Here is a 23,040-nt window from a genome sequence, read left to right as displayed (position 1 = left end):
GACATGTAAAACCTATTATAGCAATAAATGTCTATTCATCATATTCAAATTTTCGATATCATTCGATGAACGATTGAATTATCAATCTACCTGCGACATTTTAATTTATTACCATGATTGATCAGTTTACCCTCTTCATTCCCAAAAAAAAAAATAAAAAAAAAAATCTATTCGGTCAACACCAATAAAAAAAACACATATAACAATAAAAAAAAATTAAAAAAACCTTTTAAGAAACTATAAGTACATTATATAACCAAAAAAAAAAAATCACCAACAATACATATGGTAATGCAAAATGTCTCCAGAAAATAAACTTCTTTAATTAATAGTACAGATTTGGTAATTCAGGTATCAATGATTCCTTATTATACAATTAAACTCTATTATCATACTAAGGGCCTGTTCTCTTACGTTGAAATTCAATTCAGTTCAGTTCAGCTGAGTTCAGTTCAGTTCAGTTCAGTTCAGCTCAGTTCAATTCAGTTGAGTTCAGTTCAGCTCCTAATTTCCTTCTCTTATAAAATATTCATTTCAGTTCAATTCAGTTTAGTTCAGTTTAGCTGAGTTCAGTTCAGTTCAGTTCAGTTCAGTTCAGTCAAAGAGAACAGGCCCTAAGACTACCTTTGAAGAATTTGATTAAAAAAAAATTGTGGATGCACAATTGCACATGTTATAGGATTAAGTCAGCCCATATAAGGAAATTGGGGCCAACTGATAGAATGTGAAGGAACTGAGCCCAAAACAAATGCTAATTCTCAATCAAGTAAAAAGTACAACAATAATAAAAGCCATTAAGTCAAATTAGTTGGGCCAGTTTATTAACATGGGCTTTTTTTTTTTTTTTTAAAGGAAGATGGGCTTTAAACACGAAAACTTTTCAAATGGGTGCAAAATGTAGCATTTGCGTGGCATCATTTTGACCTCATAAAACAAGATACTGTTATCCCATTTCTTTCTTCATTTTTATTTTTTCTTTAAAATTTTTCTAAACTTATTGAAACCTCCAATCTCTTTTAATCTCTATCAAAAAATTTTCTTTTACTCATCTACTTGTTCATACTCCAATGATGATAACACAACTTAATGCGTGTTTGTGTATATCTTTAAAAATAGTCGTGTTCAACAAAATAGTACAAAGTTATAAATAAAAACGAGTAAACGACTTTTACTAACAAAGTTAGCTCTTAGGTAATTGCTTTACTTATCTACTTTAATACGGAGTAATTAGTTGTATCAAACACCTTTATCAAAAAAAAAACAATTTAATAACTTCTAATGACAAGCACTAATATGCATTTTCACCATACAAAACCTAAATTGTACACCTATATTTTATTTTCATTTTTTCCTACCAACTAATCATAAGCTTCAGAAAAGAATTTCACCAAGAAAAGCAAAATCAAAACACCAAAAAAATAAAAATAAAAAGGGGTTGCATTTAAATTTTCAGCCACACATTACACATCTAAGCTATAGTGTTTACAAGTCTATTGTAATATCATTGTTCATTTGTTCCTCACTTAGGGAGAAACCATTAGCCACGTTCAAATAAAAAATAACACACTCACACAATCTTGTGCTTAACACACGATTCAAGAAAATACCATCATCCAAATTTTCCTGCTAAAACACAGAACAATTATCCATACCTAAAAGCGTGGCATACTAGCTTATAGAGGGGATAAACATATTCATGGTGGTACTGGGTTTCCAACCAGTTCAGTTTCGACCCAATTTTGCTCACAGCAGTGTGCAGAGACATGGGAATGACAGCAGGAATAAAAGAATGGCGATTTGTTGGCCTCGGTGTGGGATAGCAGAGCCAACAGGGCAGCCTGCTCCTATAGGACAGAAGACAAAGTACAAGGATGGGTTCTTTGAGAGGGTTTTCATGAATCTTTTTGCTAGGAAGATGGAGAAGTTTGCATCATCAAAGCGAAAACAGGAGACAGATGAGGGATGGTTTAAGTATGATTACGAGAGTTTCGTGGATGTGTCGAAAAGAGTAATGCAGGGAAGGTCACGGCCGCAGCAGCAGGAAGTTGTTAGGGAAGTGCTGTTGTCTATGCTCCCTCCTGGTGCCCCTGCTCAGGTCTGTCCTCTCAGTTCTTGATCTTTTTATTGACTTATGCTTATGTTAGAAATGTTATTATTTCGGGTGATCCTAGAGGACAGAACTCCTAATTGATCTCGAGGATTAATAAAAAAAAGTTCAGTCTCCTAATCGAGCCTATAAAAAAAGTTATCCCTTAAATTCCCATTAGCATTAACTAAAATATGTACTGGAATTAAGACTAAGGAACTTCTGTATAATGTTTGCAGTTCAGAAAATTATTTCCGCCAACAAAATGGGCAGCTGAGTTCAATGCAGCCCTGACGGTGCCTTTCTTCCACTGGCTTGTTGGACCTTCTGAGGTAATTTGATCCCTTACCTCACTCGGTACTTGCCTACTCCTCCCCCACCCCCGTCCTAAAATGCATATAATATGTATACTATAAGCAAAGTTAGTAACAGCTACTGCATAGAAAATGCAATGCATATAATTAGCAAGGTCAGGCAAGCAGTAAACATGTTATGTCTTAACTTGCAGCTATGTTAAATAAATGATTCAGAAATGAACCTGGCTTAGCATTTCATTTATTCAGTCCTCGCTACTGTAGTACAGATCTCCATTTCTTTATTATCAAACTTGTGATTGTTCATTGCATCATTGTCTGAATCGGCCATTTACAACTCTAGTCCATAAACCTGAAAAATAGGGATCATATAAAGTTGATGCAGGATATAGGAATACTTATAACATAAACTAAAACCTGGAAACATCTTGACATCTATAGGTTAATCAATAATGTTGTTGCCTGTTTAAACTTAGTAGGTAGTTTATGATCGAATAAAGGGACTGGACTGCTATGTTTATTGTAAGGAAAATATGGGTTCTTTTCTCAAAACTTAAGTGCATGTATGATTGTAGGTTATTGAAGTTGAAGTAAATGGAGTGAAACAAAGAAGCGGCGTGCTTATTAAAAAATGCAGGTCAGATGTATTAGAAGTTGGTTATCTATCAGTAACATCTACTGTGACCCCCAAATCATTTGGAGGAGATTAAACTACTCAGGTAACCAAACTTTGCAACTGAAAATCTTTCTCTCTGTCTCACCAGGTACTTAGAAAACAGTGGTTGTGTTGGAATGTGTGTGAATATGTGCAAAATTCCAACTCAAGACTTCTTCACCAACGAATTCGGACTTCCTCTAACAATGAACCCAAGTATGTTTCTCCATTCTCTCAGGTTCTACACACCTGAAAAGTGAAAGGGTTCAATTTTCATCAATTAACTGGTTGTTTCTTGTTTGGTTGACATAAATTTATACCTAGTTCACAACGAGTGAAAATCTCGATGTTCAAAAAATCTACTATCTAGTATAATAAACTGTAAACATAGTTGCTTACCTAGTCAACTAATCTCCCCTAAATAAGATTGTTCAACTGTACAATTGTTGGTACTCCACTATAAAAACTCCTTAGCCATGGTATGTAATAATTCCTCTTTTAACCAAACGATCATCAAGTATGAATCGCAGACTAGTGGTCATAATTATCTAATTTATCTTAATTTCACTGGACTGATTATCTCTCATCCAACAGAAATACTGTCAGTTTAAGTAGTTTGTGTACATTATTCTGTTTTTAGTTCCACAATATTGCCCCAGTAACATTATTAATGCTTAATAATGAGCAGAATTTGAAGATATGAGCTGCGAAATGGTGTATGGGCAAGTCCCACCACCATTTGAAGAAGATGAAGTCTCCAAACAGCCTTGTTATAAGGATCTATGTAAGCACAGAGAACTTCGACTACATATTCAATGGAACTAGAAATGCTGTGTTCTGTTTTCTAACTATTGGCTTATGAACACAGGCTCCATGGCAAATCCTAGCGCCAGCCTATGTCCCAAATTGCTACCATAAAACAATGCCTACACGATATCAGTTATTGTCTACTCAACTGCTAGCCGGAACCAGAGCTATGTAACTATACACTGAGAGTCTGAGATGACAACATACATTTATACATGTATAGAAACTAATAAGTTCACTCTATATAAATTATTCATCCAATCTACAATACACTTGAAGCGATGCTCGTTATATCCTATATAAATTTACTAGATATAGGCATTATTTTCCCAAATTTGTAAAAAGATCATGTACAGACTGCAGAACATAGTTGCTCTACTCTGCATCAACCAAACATCAGTATGTCTGGCTTCTGTAATCTAAGGCCAATTGAATCATGCCTTCGAGTTACAAGACATTATGCGACAGCTTGTATCTGCATTTAGTTATGAAATTAGGTCTACTGAACTTGACAAGGCTAATAACATGAGGTTAACAGGTCACTTAGTACTACAACAGTACAACTACCATTGTCAACTTAATCCACAAATTATAGTATTTAAAAGTATAAAAGTATCTAATTAACTTTGAATTTTTAGTCATTTACTTGTACTTTACATCTTTGTAATGTACTTACACACTAAATTCACATTTAAATGATCTTTTAGATTTATAATCTTTATTGTGTCAAAATTAGCTGCCCGTATGCACAATTAGCGCAATGATGTGTAATTAAAGGAAAAAGTCAGTCAAGCATGTAAGAAGATGATGGTACCTAGTACCGAAATGCTTCAAATTGTTAACCAAATCTCCCTCATAGCCTTCAAGAGCTATAGTCCTATAGCTTCACAACTAACCTATCCAAAGCTCTCTATAATCGCGAAATGCTTTTAGGCCCATCTTTCAAATGATCTAGGAAAGCCAATGGTTGAATATTGTCCTTTGTCCAAAACCAAAACTACGAGTCTAGGACCATTTTCAACTGCTACGTATTAGAATCTCACAACCATCTTTAAAGAAGACAAAAGGTGTCTACAAGATCACAATTAATAGAACAATAATGTGCATGCTATGCACCATGCCCTATGTGCATAACACACACTGGTGAATGTGGTGACCATAATGGCACTTCCATGATTGAGTGATGCATCTATGGGCACCGGGCACATTGCAAATACACCTTACACAATGGGTATAATTCACATTTTTTAAATACAGATGACATAATTTTACAAAAATTCGCATTATAGTGTGATGTGGTTATTCATCATCCCTCCACGGCTTCACATAGCTAAAGTATGAGTATATTTGAAAATGTAATCACATATCCAATCTATTTTTGAGCATATTAAATTATTATTCTCCAAAACAGTTTAATATACGTGATTACTACATGTTCAAGTCAAAGGGGTGTAAAATGTAAAACCTAATTACATCTTGTAACATCCATGTTAGTAAGGGGATCAATCTAAAAACCAAATATTCAAATTTAACAATAAAATAAACAACATGACTAATTGATTATCATCCCGATAAATGTGACTAAATGATAATGAATGATTTATGTGATACTTTAGTGCATGGCTATGTTATGGTACAGTAAAATTAGTTAAAATGACATTAATTTTCCTATGCTAAGTCCTTTTCCTTAATCAAAGCCGTAAGTTAATGCTATTGGTATGCTATATATCAATTAACATGCCTAAATTGATACCCCTTTTGAGGATTTAAGATGGTAATAGAGCAGACACCCTTTTGACCCACATAACAGCACAGTGAACGAATCAGCCTAACCCATATGCACCAATATTATGATTATCAGACAAAACACTCCAAATATGCAACAAACTCCAAATTAGTTTTTAGACAAGTATAGAACTGCTGGTCACGTGAAATTTCAGTCTTCAACTAATACAAGTATAAAGTTCATGATCCAAAAGTTCAAATTAGACCTGGATCATTCTACCTTCTCCAATTGTACTAGCTTGTACAACATAACATAGCTAACATGTGATAAGAGTCTTTTAATCCGTGACCAATTTCCTCAATTTAGGCACCTAACTATGCCTTAAATTCCTTGATTTGCCTCTTGTTACCTCTAATACTCAAAACATGGCCCATTGTAGCTTTTTTAACGTTGCAAATATTGCCAAATTAACTTCCCCCTCGTGCGCAAGTAAGATAATAAGGTGAATGTTTGTAAATACTAATCACGTATACTAGATTTGAAATGTTCAAAACAATTTAACCCATTTTAAAATTTGTTTGTTTGTAACATGACAATTTACAAGAAATAGAGGGTGTAAAGGGCCAATTTAACCGATTTTGTACTACCTTACATAAACTCTATTATTGTACGTTACTTACAAAGTGTAACATGATCTGTCATAAAATCGCTTAGTTCATAACTTCACAATAAATTTCAATACACTATGCTTCATCATGTGTTCAATCTTAAGCTACCAGTACATAATTACTCAAACATTAATACAATATCTAAGGGTCTGTTCTCATTGACTGAACTCAGCTGAACTGAACTGAACTGAACTCAGCTGAGCTGAACTGAGCTGAGCTGAGCTGAACTGAACTGAACTGAAATGAATATTTTATAAGAGAAGGAAATTAGGAGCTGAACTGAACTGAACTGAGCTGAGCTGAGCTGAACTGAACTGAACTGAATTTCAACGTAAGAGAACAGGCCCTAAGTGGTTGTTTAGCACCCTATTAAAAACATTCATAATCTAAAGAAATTAAATAGAAATAAAGAGTATTTATGATGAAAACAAGGTGAAATCCAAGAAAAGACAAGATATTAAACAGTATCCAAAGACCTATTTGTCCTATACTCATGTTCATTGGCCAAAAATATTCTTCTTCTTTCTTCCTTGACCGTTATAATAAGGTGCAAATGGACCCTACATTCCACCATTCGCTACCATTTTGCGCAGTTGATCCCGTGACACCTTCCAACTTTCTTTCATAACGACCAACGAACTCTGCCTCACTGATTATAATTCCAGAACTTGAATTAATTACAGTAGTACCCCGTGATCCTCAAATTACCCACTATAAATATTCAACCTTTTATACTAACCTTTCAACATAATCTTCTATTCTCCTATCTTTTTCAACTAGTCCAAATGGCTAGAATTTCCTCCCTAACAACCTTATTCCTCATTACAATTTGTTACATTAGTGTAATGACTAATGCCTTCGCCCCTCGGGATTACTACGATGCACTCCAAAAATCGATCCTCTTTTTCGAGGGGCAGCGTTCAGGGCCGCTGCCACGAAGTCAGCGGCTTAATTGGAGGGGTGACTCTGGGTTGTCTGATGGCTCTTCTTACCACGTAACTAATTTACTAGCATGATATTTTATCTACTGAAAAATGTTGGCCTGGACCTATTAGTAATGTTTTACGTTATTAATTGTATTTCTTTTTGTTCTGCATTTCAGGTGGACCTAGTAGGAGGTTATTATGATGCAGGGGATAATGTCAAGTTTGGCTTGCCAATGGCCTTCACTACGACAATGTTGGCTTGGAGTGTTATCGAGTTTGGAAGCTCGATGCACGACCAGGTTTCAAATGCTAAAGCTGCCGTTCGTTGGGGCGCTGATTATCTACTTAAGGCAGCAGCCACCCCTGGCACCTTATATGTTCAAGTGAGCAAAAGCAATGATTTCTCTAGTTATTGTTGCTACATGTGTGAACATCATTAGTAGAAACTACTAAACACAAAATCAAGCATGATAAAATGCTTTAAAACACGTTTACTTAACGTTAATCACGTTTTGTCTCACATAAATGTCATTTTCATTAGTCACAACTCAAAGCTATTGTTTGGAGCGGTTTTACTAAAAGAAGAAAGCAACAGAAAAAATTTGATGATAATTAATGCTAAAGGCATATTTAATAAGGCGTATTCAAAAGTTGGAAACATAACTGCTTCACCTAAAAAGAACATTATCTAACGCATAATTTGTAGGTGGGAGAACCAAACCTGGACCATCAGTGTTGGGAAAGGCCAGAGGACATGGACACGCCACGGAACGTATACAAGGTGTCGACACAAAATCCAGGATCTGATGTAGCAGCTGAAACTGCAGCTGCCCTGGCTGCAGCTTCGATTGTTTTCAAGGATTCCGATCCTTCGTACTCGAGCAAACTGCTTCACACGGCTATTCAGGTAAACAGACAGACTCGGAATCAACAACTTCCTGCTGAAACATAAAAAATGATCATTAGTTAAGGAGACTAAGTGAAAATCTTCAATGCTACTGCAGGTGTTTGATTTTGCAGACAAGCATAGAGGCTCTTACAGTGATTCTCTGAACTCTGTAGTCTGCCCATTTTACTGCTCCTACTCAGGTTATCAGGTAAGTCATTCAACCATCTCTTCACTTCGTAGTCCTTGAAACACAGTCTGAAATTCTCATTTCTTGACTTCAGGATGAGCTCCTGTGGGGTGCAGCATGGATTCATAAGGCTTCCGGAGACTCCTCGTACTTGTCATACATTCAGTCCAATGGTCACATATTAGGTGCTGAAGAGGATGATTTCTCCTTTAGTTGGGATGATAAGAAAGCTGGCACCAAAGTCCTTCTTGCCAAGGTATTTCTTACCCACATCTCACCTGTTTGAACCCAATTTAGAGGTACTATTATTACTCACTTAACATTACCTCTTTTGACAGGACTTTCTGCAGGATAGAGTAGCAGATTTTCAGGTGTACAAGGCACACGCAGATAACTTCATATGCTCCTTTATACCAGGAGCAAATGATTATCAGGCACAATACACCCCTGGTAAGCCACTAAGGAAGTGGATACAGATCCTGAATAATTGACACACTATGTTACTTGGACTCGTGATTTCACCTCAAGAGTTCTTGTCAAATCTTCGCCAATATGACATAAATATAGACATTTGGCACTACATTTTGAACCAAACTTGTGTCTGACACTTGTACACGAGTCCAGTCCAAGTAACATAGTTAGCACTTATTGATCATATATTGTAGATGTCTCATACAATAAAATATTTGCAGGAGGGCTCTTGTTCAAACAAAGTGACAGCAATCTCCAATATGTCACAACAACATCATTTCTCTTATTAGCGTATGCCAAGTACCTTGGCAAAAACGGAGACATAACGTCGTGTGGCTCCTCAATAATCACATCAAAGAAGCTAATCTCCGTGGCCAGGCAGCAAGTTGACTATATCTTGGGTGATAATCCGGCAAAAATGTCATACATGGTAGGATTTGGCAACAAATACCCACAACGTATCCATCATAGAGGTTCGTCCCTGCCATCTGTACACACACACCCTAATCGCATTGGTTGCAAGGACGGGTTCCAATACCTCAACTCCGGATCACCAAATCCAAACGTACTAGTCGGAGCTATATTAGGCGGTCCAGATTCCGGAGACCAGTTTTCAGACGACAGAAACAACTACAGGCAATCTGAACCAGCAACTTATATCAATGCACCATTTGTTGGAGCTGCAGCTTTCTTTTCAGCATACAATGAACGTTACTAACATTACTACATTAGCATAGATAATATAAGATTGGAATTAGTATGTATTGAAGAACAAGATTGACCATTCTTTAAAGAATTGCAAGAAAATTGGTCATTCTTCTTATTAAAGTAATAGAATCAATATCAAATTTCATCTAGTTTGAAACAAAAATCACTCGATTTATGCTCTGTACAACTTTGAATTACTTAACATATATTAGTATGTTACATAAATTCAATTAGTAAAATATCATTGGATTACAGAAACAAATGTTGATCACCTAATTAGGCAAAAACTAAATTGAGTTGCGGAAAACATAGAAATAACAGAAAATTAACAAAGGTTTTTCTATTATAGTGATTAAGTACGTTTCAAAAGTTATACAATTGTCAAACCTAAATTATGAAAGCAGAAAAATAAAGAAGTGAAGAATAGCAAAATTAAATTGAATATTAAATCAGCCAAAAACAAAACCCTGAAAATAAACTAATTTTAAATCAAGAATCTGGAAAATAAAATCAGAGAATGATCGTTAATTAATGTACCTTGTTCAAAGAGCCAAAGGCGCGATTTTTAAACCAACGCAACCAGTTACCCTAATTCTCCCAATTTCAATTTGTTACGAGTACAAACTTTCGACAGAGTCAGGTTAAATGCCCCTTTGTGCTTTCTCATTCATTCCCTTGTTTATTTCTACGAAGTAATTGCCGATAAAATACGAGGGTTTTATTTTATTTTTTTATACAAGTTATATTACCTACAAATTCTTTGTCAAAAAAAAAACACCTACAAATTCAAAATTATAAATAAAGCAATAAGTTTCATTAAATAGTTTATATAATTAAAAAAAACACAAAGTTTCACACGTGGCTAGTCACACCGTGTAGTCGGGGTTATTTGGTAAGGGGTCACATGGTTGATTAGTGGTTACTACTCAATCTGTTATGGGCTAGGCTACTCGATCGGTCAAGGGTTTCTTAGTCGGTCAGTGTTTTGGTGTGTGTTAGATTGTTAGCCAGATACATGGTGTTATCGTGTGATTAGCCAACAGAAAATGCGCTTCTAAGGATTGTAGATTGTGCAGGGCTAGATACAACACATGCCCGCTTACTCATATCGTGTCAAAATTTTCAAAATGTTTGTGTGCTACCATCTTTTATTGTTTCATGTTGGCATGTCTAAATCTTTTTTTTTTTTTTTTTTTTTTTTGTTTCTTTCCGAAAAAAAAAGGCTCATGAGCTTGTGCACATAATATTATATGCGTTTGTTTACATGTTGGATTGTGTCATGTCACGGGCTTGCTCAGCCCAATGCCATATCTACCTAATACTCTTAAACCATTAGTTGGGTAAAAAAATTAGACAGAAATTTGGTAGTGCTACACTTGGCAAATGAGACAATAAAAATGATGGGTTCTTAAACCATTAGTAGTGTAGGGTGAGCTCAAAAAGGACAACCAAAATTGAAAATTGGACAAATAAAAGGGGACAAGGGGTTGTACAAGCTAATTGAAAACTATCCAATTTACTAATCAACATGTTGTAGTAAGGGTCTGTTCTCATACGTTGAAATTCAGTTCAGTTCCTAATTTCCTTCTCTTATAAAATATTTTGTTCAGTTCAGCTAAGTTCAGTCAATGAGAAATGGCCCTAAGGGTTTTATTTAGCGACCATTCCAATTCGATTACAGGTCAAACTTGTATGTTATAAAGTAATTTAGTCATAAGTGACAAATGACCGGGGCCGGCCCGGAGGGGTAGGCCTCGAGTGCGACCGCCTAGGGCCCACGCCAGAAAGGGGCCCAAAAATTCAAAAAAAAATCAATTTGCATAGCTGTAGAATTTAAACTATCTAAACTGTAGTTTTTACTCGTTAAAAAATAAGCTACTTTTAAAAAAGATAATATATGCATTTAGTGAGCAATTAATATTAAATTACTTAGATGTCAATTAGGTGGAGATGATTATGCAATATAACCTCTTCTTCTTCTTCTTCTAATCTTCCGATTTTATGAGTATCTGTTTCAAAATATTAATCTTTTCAATTACACCATTTCATATTTATTCAATTACTGAAATATTATGCAAAGTTATTACTCCAGTATTGTGTATGGAGACTTATTATTCAAATAATTTAAGTTATTTTCATTGTCTTATATTTAAAGCTATTGCGTGTAAAAAAATTTATTTACGTAAAGGGCCCTTTTCTTACATTATGCCTAGGGCCCATAAATTTCTAGGAACGGGGCTGCAAATGACCAACTCCAAGCAACGAAAATAGCATGAAATTTGATACCTCATCTTGTTTAAGATTTGTATTGTTCTACTCCGTATTTTGAAGTGGAAGAGGAAACAAATCGAGTTGCAAATTGATGGGATGATGATTGATGAGCAACCAAGCAAACATGTCAAAATCCAAAAATACAAATTGCAAATACTCCATAGCAAATAGCAAAATATCCAAAAATAATGCATTAGTAGTTTAGTACCTATTTAAACTAAATAATGACTACACTCTACAGTATGGATCTAATGTAACGTAGAATGAAGTTTATTAAAGTCTTCGAATAAAGTCAAAGTCTTTGGTATACCATACGAAGCTCAAATAAAAAAACAAATGGCATGAAAATTGTGGTGTAAATTCCAAAGCTCGGAATTTTCTACTCCCTTTTTTCTATTACAAAATTCTTCATCATCATCAAATCAAAGCTAAAACGTGAAAACTCCCCTTCCTCTTCATTTCCTTCCTTCTAAATCACACCAAAATCTGCTAATCCCATTCTTAATCCCACCATTAATAACATAATCAATTCATCTTCCCCTGCATTTCTCCCACTATCAAATCTGGGTTTTCCCCCTTTTTCTGATCCGATCTCCTCAAATCGGATCTCATCAAACCCCAGAAATCATCAATGGCGCGCCACCGCTTCACCACCGTAACTCTCTTCTTCTTCCTGACCCTATTTTCTCTCTCCTCCGCAGAAATCCGATCAACCAAGATCAAATCCGACAATCGACCCATAATACCCATCGACGAATTCGGGTTTACTCATACGGGTCGCCTCGAACTCAACGTCACCGGAATCACCCTCTCCAACAACAACAACAACCTCGATTTCTCCAAAGTAGGGTTCTTCCTCTGTACTCGCGATTCATGGCTTCATGTTCTCGAACAGCTCGAAGAATCCGAAATCTCTTGTGCCCTTGATTCAACCCTTGTTAAAAAGGTTTACACCTTCAATTCTCTTACCCCTAATTCTAACTCTTTTGGGTCACTTTTTGTTGAAACTGATTCTGATCAATATACCCTAGTTTTTGCCAATTGTTACCCAGAAAATCTGCTTGTTTCGATGAATATTAGGTCTGCAATGTATAATCTTGATGGGAAAACCCGAACCCGGGATTATCTTTCTGCGGGTCGGACTGTTTTGCCCCGGATTTACTTCTTCTTCTCAATCATTTACTTTGGTATGGCTGTGTTCTGGATCTATGTTCTGTACAAGAAGAGATTGACTGTGTTTGGAATTCATTTCTTTATGCTTGGAGTTGTGATCATGAAAGCATTGAATCTTCTTTGTGAAGCTGAGGATAAATCGTATATTAAACGCACGGGTAGTGCGCACGGGTGGGACGTGTTGTTCTATATCTTTAGTTTTTTGAAGGGTATTACTTTGTTTACTTTGATTGTTTTGATTGGAACTGGGTGGTCGTTTTTGAAACCCTATTTACAAGATCGTGAGAAGAAGGTTTTGATGATTGTGATCCCATTGCAAGTGATTGCGAATATTGCTCAAGTTGTGATTGATGAGACTAGTCCTTTTAATCAAGATTGGGTTACTTGGAAGCAGGTGTTTTTGTTGGTTGATGTGATTTGTTGTTGTGCTGTTCTGTTTCCGATTGTTTGGTCGATTAAGAATCTCCGGGAGGCGGCCAGGAGCGATGGGAAGGCGGCCGTGAATCTTATGAAGTTGACCTTGTTTAGGCATTACTACATTGTGGTTATCTGTTATATATACTTCACTAGGGTGGTTGTCTATGCACTTGAGACTATTACTTCTTACAGGTATCTGTGGACTAGTGTTGTGGCTGCTGAGTTAGCTACACTTGCTTTCTATGTGTTTACTGGTTACAAGTTTAAGCCTGAGGCTCATAATCCTTACTTTGCGATCGATGATGATGAGGAGGAAGCTGCTGTTGAGCAATTGAAGCTCGAGGATGAGTTTGAACTCTAATGGATACGTGTCGTAGTTGTAAACATGTTTGCATTCATAGTACAAGGTATAGTGATCCAATTCGATTGCAGCTCTAGACTTGGTTACTGATGTGGATGTTTGTTCCTTCAGTGTAGATGATAGTAAAGCATAGTGATTTTTCTCCCCAGCCCCTTATAGTTGAATATGTTTAGGTATTATTACTCATTGTCCATTCATGTATGTTGTTATGGACACTGGTGACTTTGCTTTGATCTGCTTAAACGATACTATTTTACATAAATGTCATAAGCATACAATGACTTGTATCTCTTATGCACAATGCTGTGTTAATTTTTGATTGTGTACTTTTCTCTACTTCGGTGCTGGTTTGGTCAAGTTTTGTTAGTCTTGTTTATCATATGCCAGTAGCAGGATCTCTTTATTGAGTTCACATAATCTGATAATTATTGACGTGATTGAAGTTAATTTATCTGTTAAATACTAGACATTCATTATCCCCTGCCTGTCTCTGTTTTTTCTCTGTATTTTCTGGTTCATAACTGCTCTGTATCTTGTTTACTTATGTACTTGTATTAGTTTGGATTCTGATGTTGTTGGGGTGTGATTGCGTATGAATTACCTTCTGGAGGTTGTTTGGCTGGGGAAGTTGGTCATTGTCTGATTTGATCGCATTATGGCTGGGGAAGTTTAGTTGCCGATGGTGTGTGTTAGTCGTGTGAATCCTCTATACTTAATGGCTTGAGGATGTGATAAAATATATGAAGTATATTCTTTGCAGCCATTCATTGCCAAAAATTCAACTTTACTGTTGAAGGACACATAATGCACTCCTAGTCTCCTAGTTTGTTTAGATGTGGCTCATTAAGAACTAATCTTGTTGCATGATGTGCATATTCATACAGGATGTCATGTCATGGCTTACATTTTGTAAAAACTGGATTAGTTTTGTTATGGGTACATGTGTAGGAAGCCATTGTTATTTGTTTTGGTTCTTCAAAGGTGAGAATGGAGAAAGGAAAGAACCCTTTGTCTCAAAAGAATTGTTAATTTGTCATAAGAAGTTTGTAAAAACCTTAACATGCTGCAATTACATACTCCATAGCTGTTATCAAGACTCTAAAAGTATACTGGTGCTTCATCATTTTGCTTCTTATGCCTCTGTCCCATAGTGCTTAGATCTGTACACTTCCCTCTTTTCCTCCTAGGCTTGTGTGCTTTTGTGGGAAAGACTTGGTGGCATTTTGGACTAGTTTGTACCAACAGAGCATTTCATGATCTGACCAGATAGCTATTGGTTGCTTATTCGCTCCGGTAGTTTGTCTGAACTCTGAAGTAAAGGTCTTTAAGTATGAGCATTAGCTTGCAGTGCTTTATTTAGGTTTAGCTTATTCAATTTATTGGCGTAAGTGTGTTGCAGCTTTCAACTTTACAAGGATGGAGTTTTTTTTTATTGTGACAGGGAAAATTTTAGAGTGGCTAATTGCTGACTCGATACAGGGCATTGAGTGTCGAATGTATCAATTTAGTTGCTTGGTGTGATAATCAACTAAGAATATGTAGAGAGAGGCTATTGAGTTAAGAGATTTTTAGCTTGGTGTCGGCAGAGTATTAGCAGCATCTCACTAGTCATAGATTTATGAATAGAAAGGAGCTTCTAACAGATCATTTTAGAATTGGGATGTACCCTCTGTGACTACACTTGGTCAGGAAAATGTTAGGCTTATTGAGTTTGGTCATATACTCGATAATGATTTTACATGTATTGGATCCATATTCTTCATCCTGGGTTGTCTGTTGAAGATTTGGGCAGGAAGCAAAGGTTTCAAGATTTAGTGATCAAAGCAATTTGATTCAGTTCATTAATTTTGTTACCGAACTATATTATGTTCCGGCTTCAATACAGAATTCTGTTGAAAATGCTTTGGCCTTGAGTTGGGTAGACTGTTAGTTGTCCATTGCGTGAATCATGTGAAAGTGATACGTGATACAAGGCAATGTGCATTTCTTGTCTGAATTATGCTTTCAAAACCATCGTTTTTGCTAAATGTTGCGGTTTAAAATTGGCTCCTTGTGAACACTGAACAGAAAGCCTTAGATTGGTTTTGTAAGAGTAATGGCACTGTATGTTGTAGGAATTGTGTTGATGGTTATAACATGTTGCAGATACATAATCTGTTGCTGTTGAGATTCTAGAAGTCAATTAAAGTCGCCTCATGGATTGGAATTTTTGCTGGTTCTAGAAAAGGAGGGCAGCTTTGAATCGTCTTTATTTTCTTCCACTTCGTGTTGATGAAAATGGCGATAATTTTTATTTTCCATTATCCTATAGATTGTCTATTATCTTAAGAAGTTAAGATTCAAATCAGATGGTTAATTACATATTTGCACATTCAGCCATGCAGATTGCCTTTGTGTAAATCAAGTTGTCACATTTACAAATTACACTATCAACATCACAATTACGCTCTAACAAATAGAGTATAAGTCCTTAATTCTGTAAGACTATAACATGTACATAACCTGATAACCAGATACAAGCTATAGTCCCCTAAATTAAACATCATGCACATGTCCAAGAATTGTATGTAGTCGAACACGGTAAATTTGATATAACATGCCTATTAGGCTATTATATCAAATAACTTATAGTAGTATTCTAAGTAGAAGGAATTCAGGAAAAACAAGGTTTCGCAAATTTTATGTTCTATTGGGTAACAAGATTTTCAAGTAAATTTTTAAAGGTCGAATTAATCACAAATGCGTAAGGATGATGATTACACAATTAAGATATTTATGTAGGTCATGTTATTTTTATTTTTATTTAGTGTTATTCTACATGATTACCTCTATAGTCTATACAGAAATATGGTTAGTTTTAATTTCCACATAGCTATCCAAGAAGGATTTGTACCTAACCCAAATTTGACTTGACTAGGTGGCGTGGTTAGAATTCTTAGAAATCAGGATTGAATGCAACATGGTATGGCTTCTTCGTGAGATTATAAACCCCCACACTTTGTGTGTTTTGTACTACGTATTAAATACGAGGATGTGTCACACCCGTAATTAAGAGATCTAGAATTCGAGATAAGTTCACAAGTATAAGGAGGTTCTATTTTTTAAACCATATAACATAGCGGGGAATAGTACTTTAGTTTTATAAAGTGAATACAACTTTCATGTTTCTTCAATGTGGGGTACATTTTCCAACGCTTTTTATACTCTTTCAATGTAGGACAACACCTTTACTCACATATAGATTTGTTAATTTATGGGTTCAACACTCCCCTTAGAACCTTTCACATGTGAGTTATCTATAAGACTGGCATAGATCAAAACTAAACTCAACCTAGGCTCTAATACCATAATAACCAAATTTGAATACTATTATTTGTCAAGAAAATATCTAGAGATTTTATATTCACATGGTGTCCTAAGCTCCTAACTCAGTTGTGACAAAATTGAATACTTGAGTGTTTGAAAAAAAAATAAGTGTTGTACTTGTTTAATTAATTAATGTAGGAGTCTAGCACTATCTTAGCATTTTCTTTAACTATATTGATAAACCTATGTGCACTTAAAAGTAATACATTAAATTACACTTAGTAAGGTACTTTTAATGAAGACTTATTTAATTAGCGATTTGTTCATTGTTAAATTGTACATAATCTCTAAAGAACTCTACTGTCGCTGTCACACTAGTGGAAAGCAAATTCTTAGAAATTTCATTTTTTAAAAATTAAAATTTTATTTTATTTTATTGTTTCTATTAAAAATTATGTGCTATATAAATACTAGGGTTTCTACCTTCATTTCTCACCATTTCTACAACTATCTTTTTATATTAGCTTTTTGCATTCTTAGCTTGTTGTGTTTTCCATTTCTAATAATCCTTGGAAAAAATGGGGTTTAGCCTTAATTACAAAACTATCATACTTCCTTTGATAATGATGTTTTTATTTGTAGTTGGCTATGGTCAAGATATCCACTCTAGAGCAACCTATTTTGGTCAAGCGAATCCAAGTATGCCTTCTTGCTTCTCTATGTTTTAGTAGCATGCATGGTGCCTTAAATGGTACTTTCTCTGTTTTTTATACTTGCAACACACCTTTTATTACGCTTTTCGAGGAGGTAATTAAACTAGGTAAACAAATGAATTAAGCTATGAAATTTTAAACGTAGCAACTTATCCCTTTTTTCTTGTAGGTGGTAAAATTTTGTAAATTAATTTTTCCGTTTACCTAGTCTAATATCTTCCTTGAAATGCGTGTTGAAGGAGTGTGTTGCAGCTAAATAAAAACGGAGGAAGTATATTAAAGTGATGTACATTTTTTGCACAGTTTAGGACCTTAATAAAGCTTTTTTTTTTTTCGAGTACGGAAAAAAAAACTATTTGTCGGTCATTTACGTATTTTTGTGAAAATGATGGTATGCTTAATTTTAAGTAGTTTTCCGTAACTTTACCACCTTTATACAAAAATAAACAATAACCATATTATATTATTATATTCTACCTCTACTATAGTTATGCTTATTTGCTTATGTACATATGTGAGGAAAGAAAATTATTACATAGTGACTAACTATTTCAATGTATGCTACATTAAAGGGTAATTAACTTACTACGTATTACATAGGTAGCTTTATGGTTACATATAAACATTATTAAATACATGTTCTGAATTCCCTCAAAAAAAAATACATGTTTTGAATAGTAATATATATTTGCAAATCTTCATAAAATTAAACCACGGAAGGAAGAAGGATAGACCTGACATAATTAATGTTCTATCTTATATATATATATATATATATATATATATATATATATATATATATATATATATATATATATATATATATATATATATTAACTTTTTATACTACCTCCGTTAATTGTTATCTGCAACTTTCGAATATTTTATATCTCACAAATAATACCCCAAAGTTGCAAATAACAATTAACGGAGGTAGTATTATACGTAGCTGGTAGCCCTTAGGGCTATACTGTTGTTTATCATATTATCAATTCTTAAAAGATCTTCTATAGGCTAATCTAACTTATCACGTACTCTTTGAAGTCCATATCAATTACTTACTAATCTTCAAACTAATGATTTAGTAGGATTAATTAAAACATTAAATTTCTTTTCTTTAGTAAATATAAATTAAACTTTATGCTTAAGTGAGTTTAACTGTTCATTTGATAATTGTATACCTAACTATGATATGATTAGATTGACTACGTGAGTGGCTGATAACATAATTAATATTGTGGACTTTATTGTATCAATCAGATGGAGCATGCGGATATGGAGAATATGGGAGAACTGCTAATAATGGTTATGTAGCTGGTGTGGACAGACCTTACAAAAACGGCATTGGATGTGGTGCTTGCTACCAGGTACTCCCTCCGATTCATAATAATAATGTTTGTGTAGTTGACTGCTTTTGTACGGTTTTTTTAATGTATATAATTGATCACTAGTATCCGGATTTAATAATTACTAGGTAAAGTGCAAGACAGGAGAATGCACACAAGATGGGGTGGTGGTGGTGGCAACAGATTTTGGGATGGGCGATAGGACCGATTTCCTATTTCCGGCCAAGACCTACGCTAAGATGGCCCAGCCCGGGTTAGAAGCCGAGCTGCTCTCATACGGCGTTGTTAACATCGATTACCATCGAGTCCCTTGTACCTTCGGTGGTTCAAACCTCATTGTTAACATACATGAAGCCACCAGATACCCTAACTACTTGGCCGTTATTATCACCTATAATCCTACTCTCTATGACATTGTTGGTCTTCAAGTTTTGCAGGTTTGTTTCTTCCTCCCTTTTATCTATCCTACACTCGGTATCATAGTAAATGTTAGCTCTCAAATTAACCCACACTCGCACAACATGTGTGGAGGGGCATGTCATGATAGAGTTATGAGAAAAAGAAATATTGAAAGCTTTTAAAGTATAAGAGAAAGCTATTGATGCAATAAATAGTACGAGTACATGACTTAGCAATAAAAATACAACTATATATGAACTTGACTGTACATATAATTAAGGGTTTGTGCTCATACGTTTAATTTCAGTTCAGTTCAGCTTCTAATTTCCTTCTATTATAAAATATTCATTTCAGTTCAGTTCAACTCTAATAAGTTCAGTTCAGTTCATCTGAGTTTAGTCAATGAGAACAGGCTCTAAGTACAAATATACTTTGACTATCAAGTTAAAGGAGTAAACTATGAGATCACACTAACTATAAACCGTAACTAATAATATTTCATGTCACACGTGAGGTGATACATAGTACTCGTATTATATGAATCACTTTTAATAGTGTTGGACAATATTATGTTAATTTTTTGTATGAAGATGCAAAAAACATTGGATATAGTTATACTGTATAGAATTACATGGTTATTTTATTCCGATTAATGTCATGTGTTGATAAGGTCTGAATCAAGCCTTGGGGATTCAGACCTCGCACAAGTGATCAGCGCTTGTTACATGACAGTACAGTTAGACCTAGCAAATTGGTCATTCGGGTCGGGTCAATTTCAGGTCAGTAAATATTCGGGTCGAGTTTGGGTCTGATAGGGTCAATTTGAATTTCGGGTCATCACTTTGGTTTAAGTTCTGGTTAGGTCAGTTCGGGTTGGATCAATTTTAAGGACCAATTTTCGGGTCAATTTCAGGTCGAGTCAATTCGGATTGGGTTAATTCCGGTTGGGTCACCTAAATAAATTCACTTAACAAAATAGTTGAAAAAATAAATTAAAATCATGAGTACCTATTACTTATTTACTTAGGAAAAAATAAGTATTTCACTATTTCACCATATTCACTTTAGGAATCGGGTTACTTCGGTCAGGTCAATTCAGGTTGGGTCGATTCGGGTTTAAATCGGGTCGGGTCAAGTTCAGGTTTCGGGCCGGGTCATTTTGGACATCGAGTCAAGTTCAGGTTAACTCCATTTCAGGTTGGGTCGGGTTAGTTCGGGTCATTTGCGGGTCAATGGTGTTGGGTCTACTTTCAGATCACGGGTTAGGTCATTGATCGGGTCAGGATTGCCAGGTTTACATGACACTAAAATCACTAATGACACTAAGGTTATTAGTTTTGGGCCCCAATTTTTGGTACACTGCCACACACTTTTACAAGTACTTTGTTTATTGGGCTCAATTGGCTTCTCACTATTTGAAAAAAAAAAACATGAAAATGCAGGAGGAAAGCCAAGAATGGAAGTCCATGAGAAAGCCATTTGGAGCAGTTTGGGACCTGGAAAATCCACCAAGAGTTAATGTTGGTTACAGACTTCGATACTTTGTTCAAGCTAGCAACACTAATGCTGCCACGTGGGTGGAATCACCTAATCTTATTCCTGCTAATAATTTGCAGAAAGGAGCTGATTTTCAGATTGCCATTAAACTCTAATTGTTACTATTAGCCCTTTTTTTTTTTTTTATTGGTCGTCAGTCATCACCACTTTAATTTCTTTACTTACCTCATAAACTAGTGATTCAATCAGATTATGGACAGTGCACTTGAATTAAAATTGTGTTGATTAGTACTAGTATTATAAATTTATTATGCTTTAATAATGAATCCATATATTGGGTTTTTAGTGAATTAATACGTTTATAATCTGTATAATTGCAAACAAACTTAATCAAAACTTTGACTTTTTTGTTGCTAGTTTTCAAAACAAAAAACTCAAAGTTTTAAAATTTTATATCAAAGACAAATGCATACAAGGGCTACAACTTTATACCCTAGTAGATTGTGTTTTAACCTCTAATTTGCAATAGAGGGATGTGCACCATTACTAAATCATATTTATGACGCATGGCCAAGCGTTAGAAACGACCACGTTCAATTTAAGGTGAATCGTGTAGAATTCTGATCACTTTTCTTGGTTTATCTCTATTCTCTGATTCTGTCAACTTAATTAACCAATAACCATCTTTTAAGATATCTTTGTGTTAAAGCTAGGAAAATTTTTAAGGCCTTGTGAAAATGTGCAATAGCAGTATTATAGGATCGAAAGATCAAATAGTAATCATTATTCTCTAATTCTAGTCAAATAGTGATTAACCATTGTATGGATTTAGGGAAGGGGGATTAGCATTGAAGTGGTAATTTGTGCCAATTGAGGGACACCCTGTATGTCACCTTGGCCAGGAATATGGTAGGCCTTTCGAATTTGGTCCCATTATGCCCCCTGCTCACTGCACACCAAGCTTTGACTGTTGAAAATCCTTAGTGCATATTTTTGGTATGAATTAAAGAAAACAAATAAGATCAAGAAAGGGTAATGAATTTCTAGTATCATCATAAGTACTACACCAAAATACTGCTCTCCTCAATTGAATTTTAGGGTGTACGGTTATCAAATAAAGTTGTGCGGAAATCACTTCCCTAAGATTAAATAGTGAATAATGTCAAAAGTCAACTTTAAAAAAAATGGAAGAAGTATTAATTTTTGATTGAAAAGTAGATGGGTTGGCAAATAGTGATGAAATTTTTGTTAATAGTATTATTGTTATAGCAGGAAGAGAGGCAATAAGCCAATATTATTAGTGATTCCATTTTAAAGGTAAATGAATTGCATCAATTGAATTTGAAGTTGGAGTATAGGTGATTCAACCAAGATGATTCTAGTTTCAATATTTTACTTGAAGGATTGATTGATTAGTTGAGACTTGAGAGTTGAGAGTTGGTGTATTTTTATTTCAACCAATTAATACATGAAAGACTAAAATCCCTAAAAGGGTGCCATATTTGAGTGCGTTATAGTACGGACAAGGAGTATTAATTAGCAATTCAACACATACCAATACACGTTACAGAATCATTTTTCTCATGTTTTTATTATTTTTTTTATACAAGTAGTATGATATAGCCTACATTAATTGGGTGTAGAACTCTAAAATAGCAGGAAAGGAAAATGGCAGCGTCTATTTGAAGTTTATGTGCCCATTTTTATTGGTTGGGACCACTTTTCTTCATAAGAAGGAGAGTAGGGAGGATGATGAACTCATGGTATTCGATTGAAAATTGAGATTGAGAACAATCAACTTTCCTTTAAAAAGATTAGAAAATGGGAAATTCTTTTCGTAAGAACAATGAAACTCTTAATAAAATAAAAAGTGTAAATCAGTTGAGACAGAGGTGGGTCTAGGATTAAACGGATCACTGGGTCATTGTTAACCAAGTTCAATACATGTTTCATTATTTTATTTTGAATGCAATATATTTTTTGAAAAATGGTGGGACACATGTCACTCATGACCCTTTTCTAGATCCGTCTCTGATCGTGAAGAGAAGACTGGTTTCATAATTCATACATATACTAGATTACTAGGAAGTTGTTGATATGTGTTCGATCTACGAGATGGA

The 23,040-nt window shown here is 34.9% G+C and overlaps 3 protein-coding genes and 1 pseudogene across 3 annotated transcripts; all 4 read left to right on the top strand.

The window, feature by feature from the left end:
• The first annotated feature begins 1,474 nt into the window (after positions 1-1,474).
• Positions 1,475-4,144, top strand: LOC145597983 (beta-carotene isomerase D27, chloroplastic-like). The gene is made up of 6 exons (XM_081654265.1): positions 1,475-2,095; positions 2,326-2,418; positions 2,976-3,037; positions 3,165-3,271; positions 3,744-3,839; positions 3,924-4,144. Exons 1-6 carry the CDS (start codon positions 1,697-1,699, stop codon positions 3,971-3,973), a joined length of 807 nt encoding a protein of 268 aa, XP_081510391.1. The 5' UTR covers positions 1,475-1,696; the 3' UTR covers positions 3,974-4,144.
• Positions 4,145-7,022: 2,878 nt separating this feature from the next.
• LOC145597539 (endoglucanase 1-like) lies at positions 7,023-9,555 on the top strand. Its single transcript, XM_081653731.1, has 7 exons — positions 7,023-7,251; positions 7,359-7,565; positions 7,889-8,089; positions 8,187-8,279; positions 8,353-8,514; positions 8,597-8,708; positions 8,951-9,555. The coding sequence occupies exons 1-7, from the start codon at positions 7,042-7,044 to the stop codon at positions 9,445-9,447; spliced, it is 1,482 nt and encodes a 493-aa protein (XP_081509857.1). The 5' UTR covers positions 7,023-7,041; the 3' UTR covers positions 9,448-9,555.
• Positions 9,556-11,995: 2,440 nt separating this feature from the next.
• Positions 11,996-14,006, top strand: LOC145597678 (protein CANDIDATE G-PROTEIN COUPLED RECEPTOR 7 pseudogene; annotated as a pseudogene).
• A 3,537-nt stretch (positions 14,007-17,543) lies between these two features.
• Positions 17,544-21,201, top strand: LOC145596574 (expansin-like B1). The gene is made up of 4 exons (XM_081652761.1): positions 17,544-17,664; positions 18,939-19,045; positions 19,153-19,461; positions 20,866-21,201. The coding sequence occupies exons 1-4, from the start codon at positions 17,544-17,546 to the stop codon at positions 21,073-21,075; spliced, it is 747 nt and encodes a 248-aa protein (XP_081508887.1). The 3' UTR covers positions 21,076-21,201.
• Positions 21,202-23,040: the final 1,839 nt, after the last annotated feature.

This window comes from Chenopodium album, chromosome 20, assembly GCF_948465745.1.
Source record: "Chenopodium album chromosome 20, dcCheAlbu1.1, whole genome shotgun sequence".
Classification (NCBI taxonomy): Eukaryota; Viridiplantae; Streptophyta; class Magnoliopsida; order Caryophyllales; family Amaranthaceae; genus Chenopodium; species Chenopodium album.
The sequence above is the reverse complement of the archived record's forward strand: the minus strand, read 5'-3'. Positions and strand labels throughout refer to the sequence as shown.